The sequence below is a fragment of the Setaria italica genome, chromosome I (assembly GCF_000263155.2).
Source record: "Setaria italica strain Yugu1 chromosome I, Setaria_italica_v2.0, whole genome shotgun sequence".
Classification (NCBI taxonomy): Eukaryota; Viridiplantae; Streptophyta; class Magnoliopsida; order Poales; family Poaceae; genus Setaria; species Setaria italica.
Genome location: NC_028450.1, coordinates 38,174,740 through 38,193,348, shown reverse-complemented (window position 1 = coordinate 38,193,348; position 18,609 = coordinate 38,174,740). Strand labels below are relative to the sequence as shown.

Genomic DNA, 18,609 nt, shown 5'->3' with positions numbered 1-18,609 from the left:
TTTATTTGTCAACAAGGGGAAAGATTGCATTTGTCCATGTTTTCAGGGGGAGTTTTGTGAGCTTTTTGTGCTCTTGTGCTCATTTGCCGGTCGTGTTGAGCTTTTACCTCTTCTTGAGGAGCCGGTGGTTCGTCTGAGCTTTTGATCTTCACATGATTGGTGTTGAGCCCTTTCTGCCTCTTCTTGAGGGATCATGTGTTTTTGTCTGAGTTGTGTAGAGCTGTTGCCCTTGTCTTAGGGGACTAAGACTTCTCATTTCGAGTGGTCTTGCATTTGCCTTTTCTCTTGGCATTTTTGATTACTTAAATGAGCTTTTCTTTTTCTTTTCTCCTTCTTTTCTTCTTTTTCAACTATGAATTTGTGTTGGGTGTTGTCAATGCACTTATCAGGGGAAAATTGAGAACCAATGGTGGTCACCCTTGGATGATGAATGATTGATAACATTGTGTGGAATGATGTTGCTCTTGACTTGTGATGTGCAGATGTAGGATGTGACATAGCGGCCGATGGAGGTCAAGCGAAAGGTTCATACCGATGGACCAAGGGCGGTGAAGGGTGAACACGAGTAGGCTTGGACCGAGGGACCTAAGGAGTTTGGATGGAGTCATGGGCGATCCACATGGTGCACGGAAGGGTGAGAGAACATGACGGGATGGAGATAGTGTCGGTCGAGTCAAGCGGGACGGAGGAGTCAAAGGCTTGGCGGAGGTTGGACAGGCGTCGACATCGAGGAGGTCGCGTGGCGGCCAAGCGGAGATGGACGGTTTGGGTGGTTTGGGCCTCAAAACCACCGTGCAAGCAAGTTTCCCGGTTTGGGCCTCAAAATCGGAGGGCGAGCTCGGTGCGGCCGGAGCTTCGAGAAGGAGGGCACGTGGCATCATCGCAAGCTTGCGTTGAGGTGAAGAAAAGTCGTGAAGGTGGCGTGTTCTTCTGATGCGTCTACAAAAATGGACCAATATGCTCCTGCGTGGGTGGTTATTTTACTTGTAGCTGTAGGGGTATTTTCATCATCAGCATAGACTATATATATTAGAGTTGGTTGATTTGGGAGTGTGCTTGGAACCCTAATTTCATTTGGTTAGAGGCTAGCCAAGTGCTTAGAGAGAGGAGAGGAGGGAGATGAGAGGGTGAGAGCTTCTTTTCTCTTGATTTCTCCATCCTAGGGGAGGATGAAGGATGAAGGCTAGTTTTCCCAAAAACTCGAGTTCTTGGTAGGGTTTTGGTGCTATCCAAAATTTGTGATGAATATTTGAGCTTTTTTTTTTGAAATGAGCCTTTGGGAATAGACTCGGTATGTTGTTGTGAGTCTATGGTTCAAATTTTGTGATTTTTGGAGGTCGTTTGATCGAGTTTCAGATTTTTCCAACTTCTTCACGCATGATGTTTTTGGAGTTGCGGAAAATTCCGGAGATTTTTACGGATTCTCCGGAGAATTTTTCGGAAACTCCATAAGTGCGGATTCTCCGAAGATTTGAACAGATGTTCCGGAAGTTGCGGATTCTCCGAAGAGTTTTGCGGAGTTTTCGTACTTTTGTGTTGGTTTTTAAATCTCTTTTTCCGACACTTTGCTCGTGTTCATTCTTACTTCCGGTAGTCTCTAAATTAATTCCTAACATCATTCTTAGGTCCATTAGCTCCCGGTAGTCTCTAAATTAATTTCTAACATCATTCTTAGGTCCATTAGCTTTTAAATAGGTAAAAGTATTTGATAGTATTTGATAGGTTTGTAAATTGGTTTGGAACTTTCGTACAGGTTCTTTGAATAAATTTGAATATGCTCGCCCGTCCCGCTCCTTCACGTTGGACTGCACCTACGATGGCACGGAGCCCTGAGCCCCAAGCATCGCCGTGGCGGCGCAGCCATTGGGATGGCCCAAATCTGGGTGCCAGGCCCAGCACGCCAGCAGCGATGCCCCGCGGCGAAGAGCCGGCGCTCGCCCCCGGCGACAGGTCACAGCGACCGCGCACGGCTCCCACGGCACCACAGCACGGGGACCCGCCGTCAAAACGACGGGGAGCAGCTCGAACGGGCGAGCCAAGGCTTGATCTGCAAGGGCCCCCATTGAATCTATGCCTAAGCATCGTGTGGCGAGCACCACCACGCCGGAGTTGGACGAGACACCAGATCTGAAGGTTGGGAGGAGGAGGAAGGAAACGGAGTGGAAAAATGAAAGGGGAAAAGCAGTGGAGCCAGCTTTGGCTCCTCCCCTGGCCGCCACCCAGTAGTAATTGAAGCCATTTTCTCTCTCGTAAGAACATTGAACAGGTCTAAAATCTTCAGAGTCTGCACATCGTTGTAATTACAGTCTTCATACAGTAGTGGACTGAACCAGCAGCTGAAAAAAATGCCTAGGAGTCGGCTTTGCCGTTTTGAATGTTGTGAGAACCGATCATCTTTGTTCTACACACCACAGTTCCTCGCTTACACGTTGGTTCTCGATCCTCCAGGCGAAATGCCAACCATTTTTTTAAGGGCAATGCCAACCATTTTGTTGACATCTAGAACTAACGACAACTTGAAGTACAAAGAGAGAAGCTTTGCAGGTCGCTGAACAAAAGCCAATCTGAAAAGAAGTAAATTCAACGTGATAAAAACATAAGATGAATTTGAATGTAGAATTGGCAAGGAGCTACCGATCAGTGTCGAGGTCGAACCCACCAGATCCCGCGCGGCGCGCTGCCAGACGCGATGCTCCGCCTCCGAAGCCATCTCCTTCCCGCCGCCAGGCTGCCTCGCCTCTCCCCGCCGCGTCCTCCGGCCACCTCCTCCTACACAGGACACAGCACAGCCGCCACCACCACGCCAACAGCACAGCACAGTTCGTCGTCGAGAAATACCTTGCCAACAGCTGCGGCCTGACGCCAGCGCAGGCCCGTAAGGCCTCCTGATACCTGCCGTGCCGGTGAACAAGAAATTATTAATCCCGGCCAGCCTCCCAGCGGCAGCGTACGGCGGCGTAATCCGGATGCACCGTTCTGCCGGACGCGTGCGCAGACATGGAGCGCTTCTCGTGCTCCTCCCGTCCGCCGGCAACGCGCCCCCGCCGTTTCGTCCTCGTCGCCGTCGGCCTCGCCACCACCTTGGCCTCCTCGTCTTCCTTGAGGTGGTGGTGGGGCGGAGGTAGGCTAGGGCCTTCCACCTCTATCCGAGTTCGCCGAGGTGGTCGGCCTCCTCTACGTCGCCTCGCCGGCGTCCAATTCCTCCCTCCGGTGCTCGCCGTGCCGCCGGCCTGGGTGGTCGCTGCAAAAATGTGGATCCGATTTAGGGGTATGTTTTAAATATTTGGATCGTGATTAATAGTCGCGATCTAATTTAGGATGTTTAATGAAAATATTTGGATCGCGATTAATAGTCGCGATAATCAGGGTCTTACGTAAATGTTCTGCCCGCCCCGCCGAGATAGCCATCGCTCTCTCCTCCCGCCGCCGACGGCGACGGCCGATGGCCGCCACCTCGTCGCTCATCGTCGTCATCGACTCGTTGGCCTCGCAAGTTCGAGATGCTCCGCGTCCGAAGCCACCTCCTTCCCGCGGCCACTCCCCGCTGCTTCCTCCCTCCACCATCTCGTCCTCTACAGCACCGCCGCCGCCACCACCAAACCCGCCGGTGCCTTCGTCGCCGAGGAATACCTCGTCACCGCCTGCGGCACCCGGCCGTCCTCGCCCAAACAAAGGCCAAATGCGTCCAGAATTTGTTGGATCTGACGAGCTCGTTCGGATTTGGTTGCAAATGCACAGAGAAATTTGCTGGCTTGTTCAGATTATAGCTATCTGGCTGAGATCACCATCAACTAATTCTTCTTGGTCCCAGTTTGCAGTAGTAACCGAACCCATTCGAACAGGCCTCAAGTCTTCAGAGCCTGCACATCTTGTAATTACGTCTTACAGTAGCGGACTGAACCAGCACCTGAAAAGAGAATGCATAGGAGTCGGCTTTGCCGTTTTGAATGCTGCAAGAACCGATCTTTGTTCTGCTCCCTCCGTTTCAAATTGTAGGTCGTTTTGATTTTTCCAGATTCATAGATATTATTATGCATCCAGAACGAAGTGCTAATCTTTCTCCAGGCGAAGTGCTAATTGCTAACCATTTTGGTGGGATGTAGAGCTAAAGACAACTGCAAGCACAAAGAGAGAAGCTTGCAGGTCGCTGAACAAAAGCCAATCTGACACTGAGGGTAAACGCTACCTGGAAGCGGAGGAAGCCATCGAGAATTCGAGATGATGCTGAATAGCAACAGAACCCCTTCCTGCCCTCATTTCAGCCACCTGATTTTCTCCTTTCTGAAGGAAGGCAAGATCAGTGATGCCCAGGGGATCTTCAACCGAATGAAGGCAGGCTTGGCTCCCGATCTGGCCTGCTGCAGGACCATGATGAGGGTGTACCTGGAGCACGGTGTTGTGGACGATGCGATCGCGCTCTTTGAGACGACACGTGAATCGCTGAAACTTGACAGCTTCATCTTGAGCGTTGCATTTCATCTGTACGAACATGCAGTGCAGGGAGTCTGAAGCTGGGTATGTCCTGGATGCCATCAATGTAAATGGTACCACTTTCCTGAGGAACCTGAAGGTTGGATCAAAGCTTAGATCAACTTGGAGGACTTAAACTGTACATATGCACCTGAAAGCTAGAACATTTTTCTTCCTTTAGAAAGAACACAAGCAAGATTCAGAACACATACATCGGGTTGTTACGGAATCAGAATGAATGCTGTAAGTCATGACTATTTAGAAATTATAACATCATTTTCATGTGTTTCCAGCGACATCAGATGCCCCTTAAAAATTTGAATTTATTTCTGAAGCTACAGTTTTATTACAGTCAGTCAGGTAACATGAACACCACCACCAGACTCCTCGAAGAGAGAGAGAGAAAAAAGATTTGTAGAATGAAAAGAAACGAAGCCCTTGTTCTCTTACCTCCAAACTCCCAACTTTGGCACTATGCAAAAAGAAGATTCCCCATCACATCAAACTTGCGGTACATGTATGGAGTACTAAATGTAGATGAAATTAAAAACTAATTGCACAGTTTTGTTGTACTTTGCGAGACGAATCTTTTGAGCCTAATTAGTCAATGTTTGGATAATAATTCACAAATACAAACGAAATGCTACAGTGTTGCTACAGTAATTTGGCACCTCCCAAATTCGCCAAGTAAACAAGGGCGAAAAAACACCATTCAACCAACAAGATCAGGGCATCTGTATACCTGAGAGCTCAGGGTTCGCGGCGGCAGCAAGGGTTCGAGTTCGTCTAGAAGCGGCGGCGGCTGTTCCCACGGCAATGGAGGAGGTGCATTGTGGTCGTGACGGCTGTCCTCGGAAGAGTGAGAACTGGTGGTAGGGTTTGAGGGAGAGGGGGGCGTTAGGATGGATCAAGCCTTGCGCCTTGCACCGTGCGGAAGATGCGGCGGCCGTCGACGCCGGTGGATCGTCGAGAAGACGCGGCCTGTTCGCTTCGGCTTATTCAGCCGGCTTATCAGCCACCAAACAGTGTTTTTCTCTCACAACAAATCAGCCGTTTCAGTTTTTCAGCCGGCTTATAAGCTGAAGCGAACCGACCCACGGAAGCATAATTTCCCTGCCGGCTACTTTTGTTGGCGAAGGGTTTATTTCTAAAAGGTTCCAGAATTAAAGGGGGTTTTATGTAAAATATCGGATCGCGACTAATAATCTCGATCCAGTCGTGATCCAAATTAATCGCGATCCAGATTAGGGAGGGTTTATGCATAATTTCCCTGCCGGCTACTTTTGTTGGCCGGAGTAGCCGGTCGAACCCACCAGATCCCGCGCCGCGCGCCGCCAGACGCGACGCTCCGCCCTCCCGTTAGGCCGTTAGGGCCGCCTCGCCTCTCCCCGCCGCGTCCTCCGTCCACCGCCTCCTCCTACACAGCACAGCCGCCGCCGCCACCACCACCACCACGCCTGCTGCTCAGTTCGTCGTCGAGGACTACCTCGCCAACAGCTGCGGCCTGACGCCAAAAGCTCTTAAGGCGAAGGGCTTGGAGAAAGATGTTGACTTTTTCATGGCAGTTTGTCCAGCTGAGAAAAAATTCATCAAGAGGCTTCTTGATCCTTACAAGGAGAGTGTTCCAGGGCTTGCAGATGCTTATGCTGCTGCTTGTGAAGGCCATGTTCCTCCTGAAATCCAACCGTGACAACACAAACTGTTCACGTAAGGATAAGATGTTGATATGTTGAGTGTCCATTCTGCCACCGTACTCCTTTGCAGAAATCTACTGTGAGGATAAGATGTTGATATGTTAATTCATGCTCACTCATTACTCTGCGGTGATTACTCTTGTAGCTTGGTAGCATCATCGAAGCATATGGGGGACCTAACTTTAGCTGTCTCATGCTCTTACTTTTCCTTCTTTGCTCTGTTCACGTATTTTGCTGGCTGCTTGTTTTCATGGTGGGTGATTCCCCCAGTTTGTTACAGGCGTGCTGCCGACTTATTTGATTGGTGATTAATATATAGATGTAACTGTTGTCTTGCATGTAGCATGAATTCCTCATAATATATCTTATCGATTTATGGATAAAGGAATGCTTGTTAATTTATCACCCAATGGATGAAATATCCTATGTTGGTATGTGCTATTTTATCTCTGTTGGAACCTATGTTTTCACCATAATTCCAAATTGAAAGTTCCCTTTTATTTGTCTTTTATATAAGTTGATAAACTGAATTGGTCATTCCATTGGGGAATAACAGAATGGGATGTTTAGTCATTTGGCACAACAAGACGCTATATATTGAAAATTTTAATTTACTATGTGCTGCTAGTGTCCCCTTTGCTCGGGCAGTTGTATGGAGTGCTCAACTCCTCACCTATTGTTTGTTTAGCTTCTGATGCTACAGTAGAAAATGATTACTTTGCACAGGCATATATTCCCTGGAGCTTTATATTTTTGTTGATTATCTAATTATTAAGAACCTGCTCAATAACCTGAGTAGGTGCCTGCTATTTTGTTCTTTTAGAAAAGAAACTATAGAATTCTAATATGATGTAGCAACTCCATTATATCAGTTTATGTTTTAATTTAGCTGCAGTAAGTATAACACCTCGGGGATGACACTAAAGATTCCATTGTTTCTGTTGGAGTTGGACACAAGAATTTGAGATATATTTGGAAAAAATTCGCATTCCTTGTTTTACTTTCATCATCATGTGACTGACTCTTGCTTGCTGAAATTCTCTTCTATGATGTAGCATTGTGTTTTCGTTAATCTCGACACTTTTTGTTGAATCAGTTGCTTCAAGGTTGATATGCTTTGTATCACAGCATTTCTCAAATTACACTTTCTGAAGTGGGCACTTGAGCTCATAAAAGACTTCTCCTCGTGCCCAGGTCTGTAGCCAATTTCATTCCGACAAGGCGAAAATGCTGAGCTGCAAGCTAGAATTCTATGAACTGGATCGATTCCCCACCATTGGGTCTTCAAACAAATGACCTAGATATTTCTGTAGAGCACCTGATTATGGTGAAACAACTTGTGCCACTGTATGAAGAGCAGCTGCTACAATGGGATACGGAACACTCACTATTCGCGGTACCATTTTTGTTCCATGAGGAGATTGCGACCAAATTGCAAGAGCATAATCAGGTCAGAAGAGAGGAGACCAGCAACCAAATTGCAAGAGCAGAATCAGATCAGAAGAGATGAAAATTTGTGCTACAGTACAGCAATGCCGAGCACACTTTTGTCTGAAATGGACGGAATCCAGTGTGCTCGTCCCAGTCTGCATATCAAATGCTCTTCCGGTTCCCTAAAGAAAGTCATGACTCCACTGGAGGTGTTCTTCGTATGGTTGATTCATCGCTGGTGATGTTTTCCATCATCGCTTGTGGAGAGCAGGGGAATGGCATGCCACCACAAGGAATGTCAGTTCTTTTATCAAGCGCGGGACTTGGTTGTTCACCTCTTCTACAGCTGTGATTTGTCTAGGGATGTTTGGTGGAGCATTCTCCCATGGGTTGGACATTGTTACGATGGTGCCAGAGAAAAGCCCTGAACTCCTAATCTTCATGCACATTCTCTAGACGCTGTGGAAGGAACGCAATTCTTGGCTGTTCAGAAATGAGCTTGTGCCGACTTCAGAATGAGCTCCGTAAAACTGCTGCTCTTGTATTTGTTTGCTCTCAATTAAACCCGTGCGAGCATATCATAGTTTCATCTTCCTGTATGTTTTCGTTTAGCCGCAGTTAGGAAACCTGTTAGTGGTCTCTCATCTGTCTACTACTGTAATTTACTGTGACTGTCTCTTGCTTTCTCTAATTCGCGTCATGCCATAGCATTTCATTTTCATTGTTGCTTCTTGCATCGCACAGCAGAGCATCCAAGCTTGAAATGCTTTTTGTGTCACTGATTCCGATTTTTCTCACGTTGCAGGGTGCAAAGCGAACGCAAGGTCTTTTCGGACTGCTTGTCTTATCCAGGTCCCTATCCAATTTCATTTGCTCAAGAACCTCAAGTGTGAAGACTCAAGAGCGAGGAACAACTTACAATGCCTTGATCTGCAAAGAGATTATCTCCCAGAATCGTTTTTGAAACATTGTTTCAGAAAAAGTCTGGTACGAAGGCAAGGAGTTAGCATTTCGTTGTGAATTTGTTCCTCTCCTTCCTTGGACCAATTTTGCTGATCACCATTGGTAGTGGGCCGGCTGGCCCGCTAACGAAACCCCAAACACTCGCACCCCCCAACTTGTGCACACGAGCGGGCGGCGCGTCCGGCGGCTAATGGCGACGCTGCGCGGCCTGCGCCTCCGAAGCCACCTCCTCTCCGCCGTCCGTACGCCCTCGCCTCTCCCGGCGGCCTCTTCGCTCCACCGCCTCCTCCTCCTCTCCACCGCGACCGCGTCCCCCGCTCCCTTTGTCGTCGAGGACTTCCTCGTCACCAGCTGCGGCCTTGTGCCCGCCCTAGCCCTCAGAGCCTCCAGACGCATCGCCTATCTCAAGTCCCCCTCGAAGCCCGAGGCTGTCCTCGCCTTCTTCGCCGACAGCGGCCTCGCCAAAGCCGCCGTCGCCGCTGCAGTAGCCAGGGAGCCACGTCTCCTCTGCTCTAAGTTGGAAAAATCCTTGAAACCACGCCTTGCCCTGCTCCGCGACATCGGCCTCTCCCCGCCCCAGATCTCCAGTCTCATTACCATCGCCCCCGATGTCTTTCTGTGTCCGACAAAGATACCCCGCCTCGCGTTCTACCTCTCTTTCCTGGGCTCCTACGACAAGGTGTACACCGCCCTCAGGAGGAGCCCCTTACTCCTCGGCCATGACCTGCAGAGTGTGGTCAAGCCCAACATGGCGTTCCTGGGGCAGTGCGGCCTAACTGAGTCTGATATTGCCAAGTTCTTTTGTTCGTCCCCCTCGAGAATGTTCATATTGGGGCCAGAGCGTCTCAAGGAAATTGTGGTGTGCGTCGATAAGCTTGGCGTGCCACGCTGTTCACCTATGTTCAAGTATGCTCTCATTGCCATCCACCAGATCAGCCCTCGGAGGATCGATGCAAAGCTGGATTTCTTGAAGAAGGCTCTTGGATGCTCTGACACCGAGCTGGGCATTGCAATACGCAAGTTGCCTACCATCTTGTCCGTGTCTGAGGTCAGGCTGAGCCGTGGGGTGGAATTCCTTAAGATGGAGGTCGGTCTGAAGGCTGAGTACATCGTGCATAGGCCAGCACTGTGCACCTATAGCATGAAGAGGCGGCTGATACCCCGGCATTATGTCCTCCAGGTTCTGAAGGAGAAGGGCTTGATGAAGAAAGATCATGACTTTTATGCTGTGGTTTCTGTAAATGAGAAGAAATTTGTAAAGAGATATCTTGATCCCTACAAGGAGAGTGCTCCAGGGCTTGCAGATGCTTATGCTGCTGCTTGTGCAGATGCAGAGCAAGCTCCTTCCTAATTCCAGCCATTACAGCATGAAATGGAGATGTTGAACTTCCTTCTGCCTCCCTTATTGACAAGTTAACATGCCAAATTATGTTTGCTTTAGTTGGGTTTCTGATGAATTGATTACTTAGGCTGTCATCAAGCATGTTCCTTGATAGTATGGTTAAATCATTCTCATTGCAGTTTAGTTTTCTAGTGAATTGTAACTCATGCCATGACTAAGCATGTACCTTGGTAGCATCACAAGCGTTTGGAAGACCCAAAGTTTACACAGCTTACTCATTCTGCATGCTGCTTGTTTGGATAAAGAGTTTTTCTCCTATCTTGTTACAGGCATGCTGCTAACTCTTTGTATAGCTGGTGAATCTTTACACTTGACAGATGTCTTGCATGTAGTTATGATTTTTGAATTCCTTGTAATATATCCTATCAATTTAGAGATACTGGAGTGGACTCCTTGCTAATGTTTTCACTCCTCGGTAGTAATGCCCAATACCATATGTTTTCTGCTTTCAATACTTTGATGGAATATAACTTTTTACCATAATTGGGAATTGTGGTCATCCTGTTTCTTGTAGCTGTTTTAGAACAACCTACACATTCCTATCAAGAATGAAAGATGTTTTGTCATCTGGCACAGTGAAATTATATTAACTGCCCCAGGTGTATGCTTTGAAATTCTTTTTCATGCTGCTGCCTGTCTACCTTTTGATTGAGCAATTGCATGAAGTACTTACTCTTCACTTATTGGTATGTTTAGTTTCAGCTATGCAATAGAATCAGTACTTGGCACTGTTTATATATTGTCTTTGAGAAGCTTCTATGTGGTTGATAGTCTGATCACTATGCTTGTCGTTTGTAATGTGTACTACTATTTTTTCTTCCTCGCCTCTTGCGTAGAGTATGGAGAACTAACCACGACCATAATTGGAAGAGTGAACCTTGTGGGTCATTGAACTAAAGCCAACTGAAGCAAGTCAAGTTCAACGCAATCAAATCAAAATAGCATAACAGAAAAAGGTTGAAGCAGCCAATTGTTGCAAAATGGTAATACCAGGGCTACTTGGCTAGTTGTACCACACTGACACCAATAGCATTACCAATTTACCATTGATCAAGAGTTGTTATCAGTTTATACAGTTCAGCAGTTTCTTCTAGTTGTGCCACACCTACACTGTATTGGAGAAGCTTATGCTTGTGTTGCTGGTCTGATCATTAAGCTCCTGCTCCATAACATTAAGAACTACCTGCTGGTTTGTTCTTTTTAGCAAAAACCTAAAGAATTCTAATATCCTGTAGATGATTCGTAAGCGACTGCTTTCATACTTAATTTGTTGGTACTTAATTGTGTGTGAGAGCATATTTTGTTTTGTGTTTTCTGGCTGCATATTTAGTTAAAAAAATGGATCTCTCTCTTGCTCCCACCTGTATACCGCTGCTTCTGTTAGTTGTAGAACTAACTTGTGGTTGACACAAAACCTCACAAATTGTTTCTGTTGGAGTTGGCCTGAAGATTGGATATATTTGGAAGAATTTCATCTTTCATGATCATGTGACTCACTCTTGCTTGTTGTACACACTTCCAGTTAGAATTTAATTTCCATTTATTTGGACAATTATTTCTTGAATTGCAGTGCATTCAAGCTAGGAATGTGTTACGTATCACTAGAGCACTGTTGTGGTGAAACAACTTTTGCCACAGTTGCAGCAAGGGCTGGAGCTGCTACCATGGCAAAGATCTCAGGTGCCGAATGTTGATCCAACATATATGAGAAAACAAAAAAAAACAGTGTATTATTCTGGCTGACAAAAAGCACTCATATTGTTTTCTGGTGGAGTTGGACTAAAGAATTGTGGATATGTTTGGACTTTTCTTTCATGGTAAAGTGACAGACTCTTGCATTGTGTGATTTACTTTCATGTTGTAGCATTTCATTTGCATTTGTATGGACTGTTGTTTCATGAATTGTAGAGTAATTAACTTTTTTATATCAAGGGAAAAGAGCCTGAAATGTTATTGTATAACCGTGATTTTCATGTTACAAGTTCTGAAGTGAATGCTAGTACTACAGTTCGGTGGGACATCAAGCAACCGGCCTTGCAAATCGTAGAAAACAGGTAAAAGTTTAATGCAAACATATTACACTCATATCTGGCAAAATGGCAGATGCAACTTTGGACACATACACCAAGGGCAATACCTATTCCCAAGAGTTTTTGGTCAAAGGTTACAGTTTAACAGCTTCATGAAGTATCTTACCATCTTACAAACTATGCGGTCATCACCTCTCGTAACTCTCCAGTATTCCATGGTTTATACACTGAGCTTATTCTTGACTCTTGAGGTGGATTGGTTGGCCTGTCTATATTCCAAAAGGCTATACGCTTCCCAGGGAAAAAAAAAATGCCTCAATCCTGCTAAACACCTGAACCGCGGTACACTTCTTTCAGTATCGCATCTTACAGCAAACTGTACTAAAAATCTAAAATTGAGTAACATTCACCCGAAATTGAAGTTAAAGTTCTACGGCTGTCACCTCTCCAGCATTATAGACTGAGAGCCGGTGATCTTGTTGTCGAGATGCATTGGCCTGTCCGACTGTCTCTGTATTCCAAAGCTCAATGCTAGCTGCTGGCGTTTCCAGAGCGGCGAGAGAAAAAAAATGTGTAGTTGCGTTCAACTCGGCCCGGTCCGGCCCAGTAACAGACCCCCAAGGCCCCAACCTGCTGCTCTGGTTCGACAGAGAACAGCGTCGCCGGGTCCGCCGCCGCACGCGAGCTCTGCGCGCAGCGCGCCACGCCGCGAATCGCAAGCTCATGATGCTCCGCCTCCGAAGCCACCTCCTTCCCGCCGTGCGTGCGGCATGGCCTCTCCACGCCGCTTCCTCCCTCCACCACCTCGTCCTCTACAGCACCGCCGCCGCCGCCACCGCCGCCGAAGCCGCCGCTCCCTTCGTCGCCGAGGAATACCTCGTCACCACCTGCGGCCTCACGCCAGAGCAAGCCCTCAGGTCCGCCAAACCCCTCGCTCACCTCAAGTCCTCCTCCAAACCCGATGCGGTCCTCGCCTTCTTCGCGGAAATCGGCATCCATGAAGCCGACCTTGCCGCCGCAATCACCAGGAACCCGCGGCTCCTCTGCCTTAAGGTGGACGAAACCCTAACCCCCCGCATTGGCATGCTCCGCGACATCGGCCTCTCCACGCCGCAGATCTCCCGCCTCATCACCGTAGCACCCCTAATCTTTTCCAATCCCACCAAGATCTCGCGCCTCCCATTCTACCTCTCTCTATTAGGCTCATACGATAAGGTGCACACGGCCCTCAGGAGGAATCTCCTCCTCCTCAGTCGAAGCCTCGAGAGCGTGGTCGAGCCCAATATGGCTTTTCTGAGGCATTGCGGCCTTACTGATTGTGAAATTGCAAAGCTCTTTTTGGCCTCCCCAAGAACGCTCGCACTGGAGCCAGAGGCTGTCAAGGAAATTGTGGTGTGTGCCGACATGCTTGGTGTGCCGCGCAACTCAAGGATGTTCAAGGGCGTCCTTTCGGCCATCTCCAGCATCACCCCTCGGAGGGTGGGTGCAAAGCTTGATTTCTTGAAAAAGGCTCTTGGATGCTCTGAGGCTGAGGTGGGCATCGCGATTGGCAAGCTTCCTTCCATTCTGGCTTCGGCAGAGGACAGGCTGAGCCGTACTGTGGAGTTCCTGAAGATGGAGGTTGGTCTGAATGCTGCGTACATTGTGCATAGGCCGGCACTGTTAGGTTATAGCCTGAAGAAGCGGCTGATGCCCCGTTATTATGTCCTAAAGGTTCTGAAGGAGAAGGGGTTGGTGAAAGAAAATGTTGACTTATATGGTGTGGTTTGTAAAATCGAGAAGAAATTTGTCGAGAGGTTTCTTGATCCTCACAAGGAGAGTGTTCCAGGGCTTGCAGATGCTTATGCTGCTGCTTGTGCAGGTCAAGTTCCTCCTGCCCTGTAAGTCAACCATGGCGGCCTGGAATAGAGGCATCTTTTGACATGTTAAATCATGCTAAATTCAGTTTGGTTTTCTCACTTTCCTGGTGAACTGATTAATCATGTCATTAGTACGCTTGTACCTTGACATTTCACTGAAGCATCTGGGAGGCATATTCTTGGTTATTTGTTGCTCTTATTTTTCCTGATTTACGCTGCTTACCCATAGTCCCTGCTTCATGCTTGGAGAAAGCAGTGTTTCTTCCAGTCTTGTTATTCATGAGCTGCTAAATTATTTGATACCTGTTCTTTAGATTTGAGTATTTGATTGGTGTCATTGACATAGTATGAATTCCTAGTGGTAATGGACTGCTTGTTGATGTTATCTTTGTGTGGTTAAAATATCCAAGTGTTTGCTGGTTTAATTACTTTGTTGTAACATGAGTCTCCACGTTAGTTACAAACTGAAGGTATCTTCTTATTTATTTTCTGTACGTGCTCCCAAACAAATATTTTCATTCCATTCGGAATAGCTGAAGATCTTTTCTTGTTCATCTGGCTCTGGGAATGCTATATGTGATTGCCTCTCTAGAGCATTACAATTTTTCCTGCGGCTACTCGTCAACCTGTGATTTAGTAGTAGTGTGAAGTTCTTAGTTCCCCACTCATGGTCTTTTAGCTTATAGTGTGCAGTAGAAACTTTTTTGTACCTGAATGCAGATCTTTAAGCATCTGCTCCATGAGGCTGAGAAGTTGGCTGCTGTTTTATTCTTTTAATGAAATCTAGAGAACAGTAATTATGATATATCTGCTGCTTTCATACACCTCTCTACTGTTAGCATTAATTGTGACATGGAAAGTTACATATTGTTTCTGTTGGGGTTGGACTCGAGCATTTCACTTTTCTTCTTTTCTTTCATCATCATGTGATGCCTCTTGCTTGTAGTAATTCATTTTCAGCCTGTAGTGCTTGTTTTCATTAGTTTGGGCTGCGATTTCTTGAGTTGCAGAGCATTCGACTTAAAATGCTTTTGTCATGTTACTGCTAGTTGCGAAGTGAATGCAATCATCAATCATTTGCTCTGTCCAGGTCCCTATCCAGTTCATTCGATAGCTCAACTAAGAGCTGCAGTTCTATGGGCATACCAAGTTATGAACTGGGCAAACTCACCACCATTGGATCTGCAAACCTGGCATAGATTGTTTGGTCGTGGAGCAGTATAGTACTGTACAATTCAGAAATTATATGTACAGGTGAAAACTGAAAAAGGCATTCATGTTATATAGCCCACTTATTGCTGCAGACGGTATAGCTGCACCAGATGTACAATTCAGCTCAAACTTCATGCTAACTTATTGGAGTAGCAAATTAACTCAAAGAATTTATCACACGAATCTGTTACTACTAGTAGTAACAACAGAGCTGCTCAGTTGGTTAGTTGATTTCACTTAACTGTAGCAAAACTTCCCAAAAAAATTAAGAGGCGCTTGGTTGTTTGAGGTTAAAGCCTGAACCTGGCTACGCATCACCTTGATTTGCAGGGTGAAGAACAGCATAAGAGCCGGCTTTGCCTTCAGTTGAGAGACGTGATGAACAGTGTAATAAGGTCGTTCGATTTTATTTTATTTTTTTTTGCATAGATTGCCAACCAGTTCGGTGGGATGCGCAGCAGTCCAGCCAAAACCATATTGCAACGGTGGATCTTGACAGTCATCGAACTGATGCGGACTGAAAAAACAATGAAGCAGGCAGCTCTGGCAAAATGGCAGTAGTGCCACAAGGGCTAGTTCACCCCCAACTTCCAATTTTGACGCTATGCAAAAAGAAGATTCCCATCACATCAAACTTGCGGTATATGCATGGAGTACTAAATGTAGACGAAATTAAAAACTAATTGCACAGTTTTGTTGTACTTTACGAGACGAATCTTTTGAGCCTAATTAGTCAATATTTTGACAATAATTTACAAATACAAACGAAACGCTACAGTATGCTACAGTGCTAGCACAGTAATTTTGGCACTCCAAATTTTGGTAACTAAACAAGGTCCTATACTAACGGCAGGGCCAGTTTAACACAGATCAGCAATTTCATTCCAGTAGTATCTAATCTTTACATCAAAGCCATATGAAACGTTTCATTTTCATCAGAACTGTACTTGTACTCTACATCGGAGTTACATACACCGGCCGGAAAATCTTGCGAAATCCACAGGGATTTACAGCTCTCCAGTTGTCTAGCAGGAACGGCCACCATCAACTACTGTGCTTCACTGCTTCCTTCTTGACAATGGCGGCCTCGTAAACCTTGGCCAGGTCCGGGACGTTGACCAGGAACGGCCTGATGAACTTGGCCACGAAGTCCTCCTCCGTGATGGCGGCGATGTTGTTGAAATCCCTGCCGCGCCACAGCCGCCGCGCCTGCAACACCCTCATCACCCGGAACCGCGGCACGAGCCGCCCCTCCAGGTCGTACCTGAGCAGCGCCGGGAAGCTGGCGACGCGCTCCGCGTCCATGCCCACCTCCGTGTTCAGGAACTCCCAGTTCCTCCGCAGCCGCTCCGCGGAGACCGTCATCAGCGTCGGCATCTTCGCCGCCGCCGTCTTCACCTGCGCCTCCGTCCACCCGAGCTCGTCCCTGAAGAACGCCGCCTTCCAGGCGAGCCGCTCCGGCGTCGCGCTGAACGCCGCGATGATCGCGTCCTTGAACGCCCGCGTCCTGCGCAGCACGCCGAACCCGTCGGCGCGGGCCAGGACGGCGTCGACCTCGTCGGGGCTCGCGGTGAGCAGCTTGGAGCAGTAGGAGATGGCGAACCAGCCGACGTCGTCGTCGGTGAGGGTGCCTTCCTCCTGGAGCAGCGCGACGGTGTGCCTGACCGTCCGGAGGTCCGCGGCGAGGAGGCCCGGGTTGCCCTTGAGCGCGGCGACGAGCTTGTCGACGCGGCCGCGGAGGTACGGGAGCCAGAACTGGACCCTGGGGACGAGGTCGGGCGAACGGAACGCGGCCGCGCCGCAGCGCGCGATGAGGAGGCCCATCTGGAACGTGGTGAAGCCGAGCGCGCGGAGCTCGGCCGCGCGCGGGGCGAGCGTCCTCGGCACGCTGCAGGTGAGTACCGCCGGGTCGCGCGCCACGGCGACGGCGACGAGCGGAGGGGAGAGCTCCAGCGCGGAGGCGAGGAAGGCCAGTACGGCGTCGGGGTTGGAGGGCGACTTGATGGCGGAGAGCTCCGGCGCCACGCGGGCGGCCACGTTGGGGTAGAGGTTGCACCTGGTCACGAGGTAGTCCTCCACCGAGAAGGCGCCTGCAGGTGCGGCGGTGGAAGCAGAGGTGGACGCGTTGGTGCAGGGGAGGGGGCGGAAGCGGGATGGAGATGGGGAGGGGGAGGATGGCAGCGCCGGCGAGGAGAGGACTGGATGCCTCGGGAGGAGGAGCATCGCGGCAACACCGGCGTGACGGCCTCGAGATGAACCGGCGGATGGGAATCGGATAGGAACGCTCACTGGCTGAGCGATGCGCCGCGAGACTGCAAGCCCGGCGGTAACAACTACCAACAACCGTCCGTCCAACGCTCGTTGGGCCAAGGAAGAGAGGGGTGGAACTTAGGCCCAATATAATTCTCCAAAACGAGGGCCTCCCTACAGAACGACTGAATACAATTATTACACTGAAAATCTATTGAACCAAGGGAAAAATCAATACGTAGCATGACGTTCAGGGACCAAAATTTAAATCCTTAAGATTGGCGGGGGCCGCGCGAACGCGTACCCCCTCTACCACAAATTATGACGTCCACTCTCCCACTTGGGGAGATGGTAGACCAGCGCACCCACAAAGTGCAATGTGGGCCACTGATCTAGGCCATGGGCCTTCACGATCGCCCATCGACCCCGTCCAGGTAAGTATGGAGAAAGGTTGACCGAGGGCTTTGATATATAGGCGCTTCGTCCGCCCGCGTCTGATTTCGGCGCCGAGGTGGGACTCCTGACTCCTGAGAGAGAGAGAGAGCACATCGTTGCGCTTCCGTTGGTTCAGGCGTTCAGCGGTGTTGCGCGTGCGCTGGGTAAAGCAAATCGATAGCGTGCCGCTGAGATGGGCTCGAGAAGTTGCCCGTAGATGGGCCAAGCCTGCTAAGTGTTTTGCTGTGCCGACTTCCGACTTGGACTCGGATTTTTTGTGTGTTGTCCAGTCGGATTTATCCATGAGATGAGTAGATGACCATCATTTTCTCAACAAAAAAAAAAGACAGATGACCATCATGCGAAAGCTGTCCCGATCGACTTTAATCCCAAAACACAAGCATGAGTTTGATCGTGATAATCTAGATTTCGAGACATGCAATCTTTGTCTTTTCTAATAAAGATGTTTATAAATATACTATAGGCCACTTTGTACGTGAAGCAGAAGGAACAAAATGATATGATCCCATTGACATCCTTTTCTTCGAGCGATACAACTCCCACGATGCAAACAAAAGAAAACATATTCAGAAAATGGATGCACAAAAAAAGAATCTGATCGCCCGGCTTGCTGTCTTAAGTCTTGTTACCGTGCCGCCGAAGCAGCACACGTTAAATTTTAGTCCTGAATCCTGATTGCGACGGCCTAGGACATCCTCATATGCATTCTACTAGGTTTCTAGTAGTAATATCTTCCAGAAGTGGATGAGCCTCCTGACCAATTCTGTCCAAGATTAGTATCAGTCAACACAGCGGGCGCCATGGGGATGCACGCTTGCATCCTGTCGCTATATACTGCTCGT

General features: G+C 48.3%; 3 protein-coding genes and 1 long non-coding RNA gene across 4 annotated transcripts; 2 read left to right on the top strand and 2 right to left on the bottom strand.

The window, feature by feature from the left end:
• Positions 1-2,276: 2,276 nt before the first annotated feature.
• On the bottom strand, positions 2,277-4,756 carry LOC111255861. The gene is made up of 3 exons (XR_002676003.1): positions 3,375-4,756; positions 2,660-3,241; positions 2,277-2,564 (listed from the first exon to the last, which is right to left on the bottom strand). It is a non-coding gene; the product is annotated as an uncharacterized LOC111255861 (long non-coding RNA).
• A 1,032-nt stretch (positions 4,757-5,788) lies between these two features.
• Positions 5,789-11,187, top strand: LOC101773152. Its single transcript, XM_004953871.4, has 3 exons — positions 5,789-6,177; positions 7,359-8,119; positions 8,401-11,187. The coding sequence occupies exon 3, from the start codon at positions 8,749-8,751 to the stop codon at positions 9,907-9,909; it is 1,161 nt and encodes a 386-aa protein (XP_004953928.1). The 5' UTR covers positions 5,789-6,177; positions 7,359-8,119; positions 8,401-8,748; the 3' UTR covers positions 9,910-11,187.
• A 1,422-nt stretch (positions 11,188-12,609) lies between these two features.
• LOC101767254 (transcription termination factor MTERF6, chloroplastic/mitochondrial) lies at positions 12,610-14,035 on the top strand. Its single transcript, XM_004955156.4, has one exon. It carries the CDS (start codon positions 12,714-12,716, stop codon positions 13,872-13,874), a length of 1,161 nt encoding a protein of 386 aa, XP_004955213.1. The 5' UTR covers positions 12,610-12,713; the 3' UTR covers positions 13,875-14,035.
• Positions 14,036-15,920: 1,885 nt separating this feature from the next.
• LOC101772743 lies at positions 15,921-17,722 on the bottom strand. Its single transcript, XM_004953870.2, has one exon. It carries the CDS (start codon positions 17,282-17,284, stop codon positions 16,106-16,108), a length of 1,179 nt encoding a protein of 392 aa, XP_004953927.1. The 5' UTR covers positions 17,285-17,722; the 3' UTR covers positions 15,921-16,105.
• Positions 17,723-18,609: the final 887 nt, after the last annotated feature.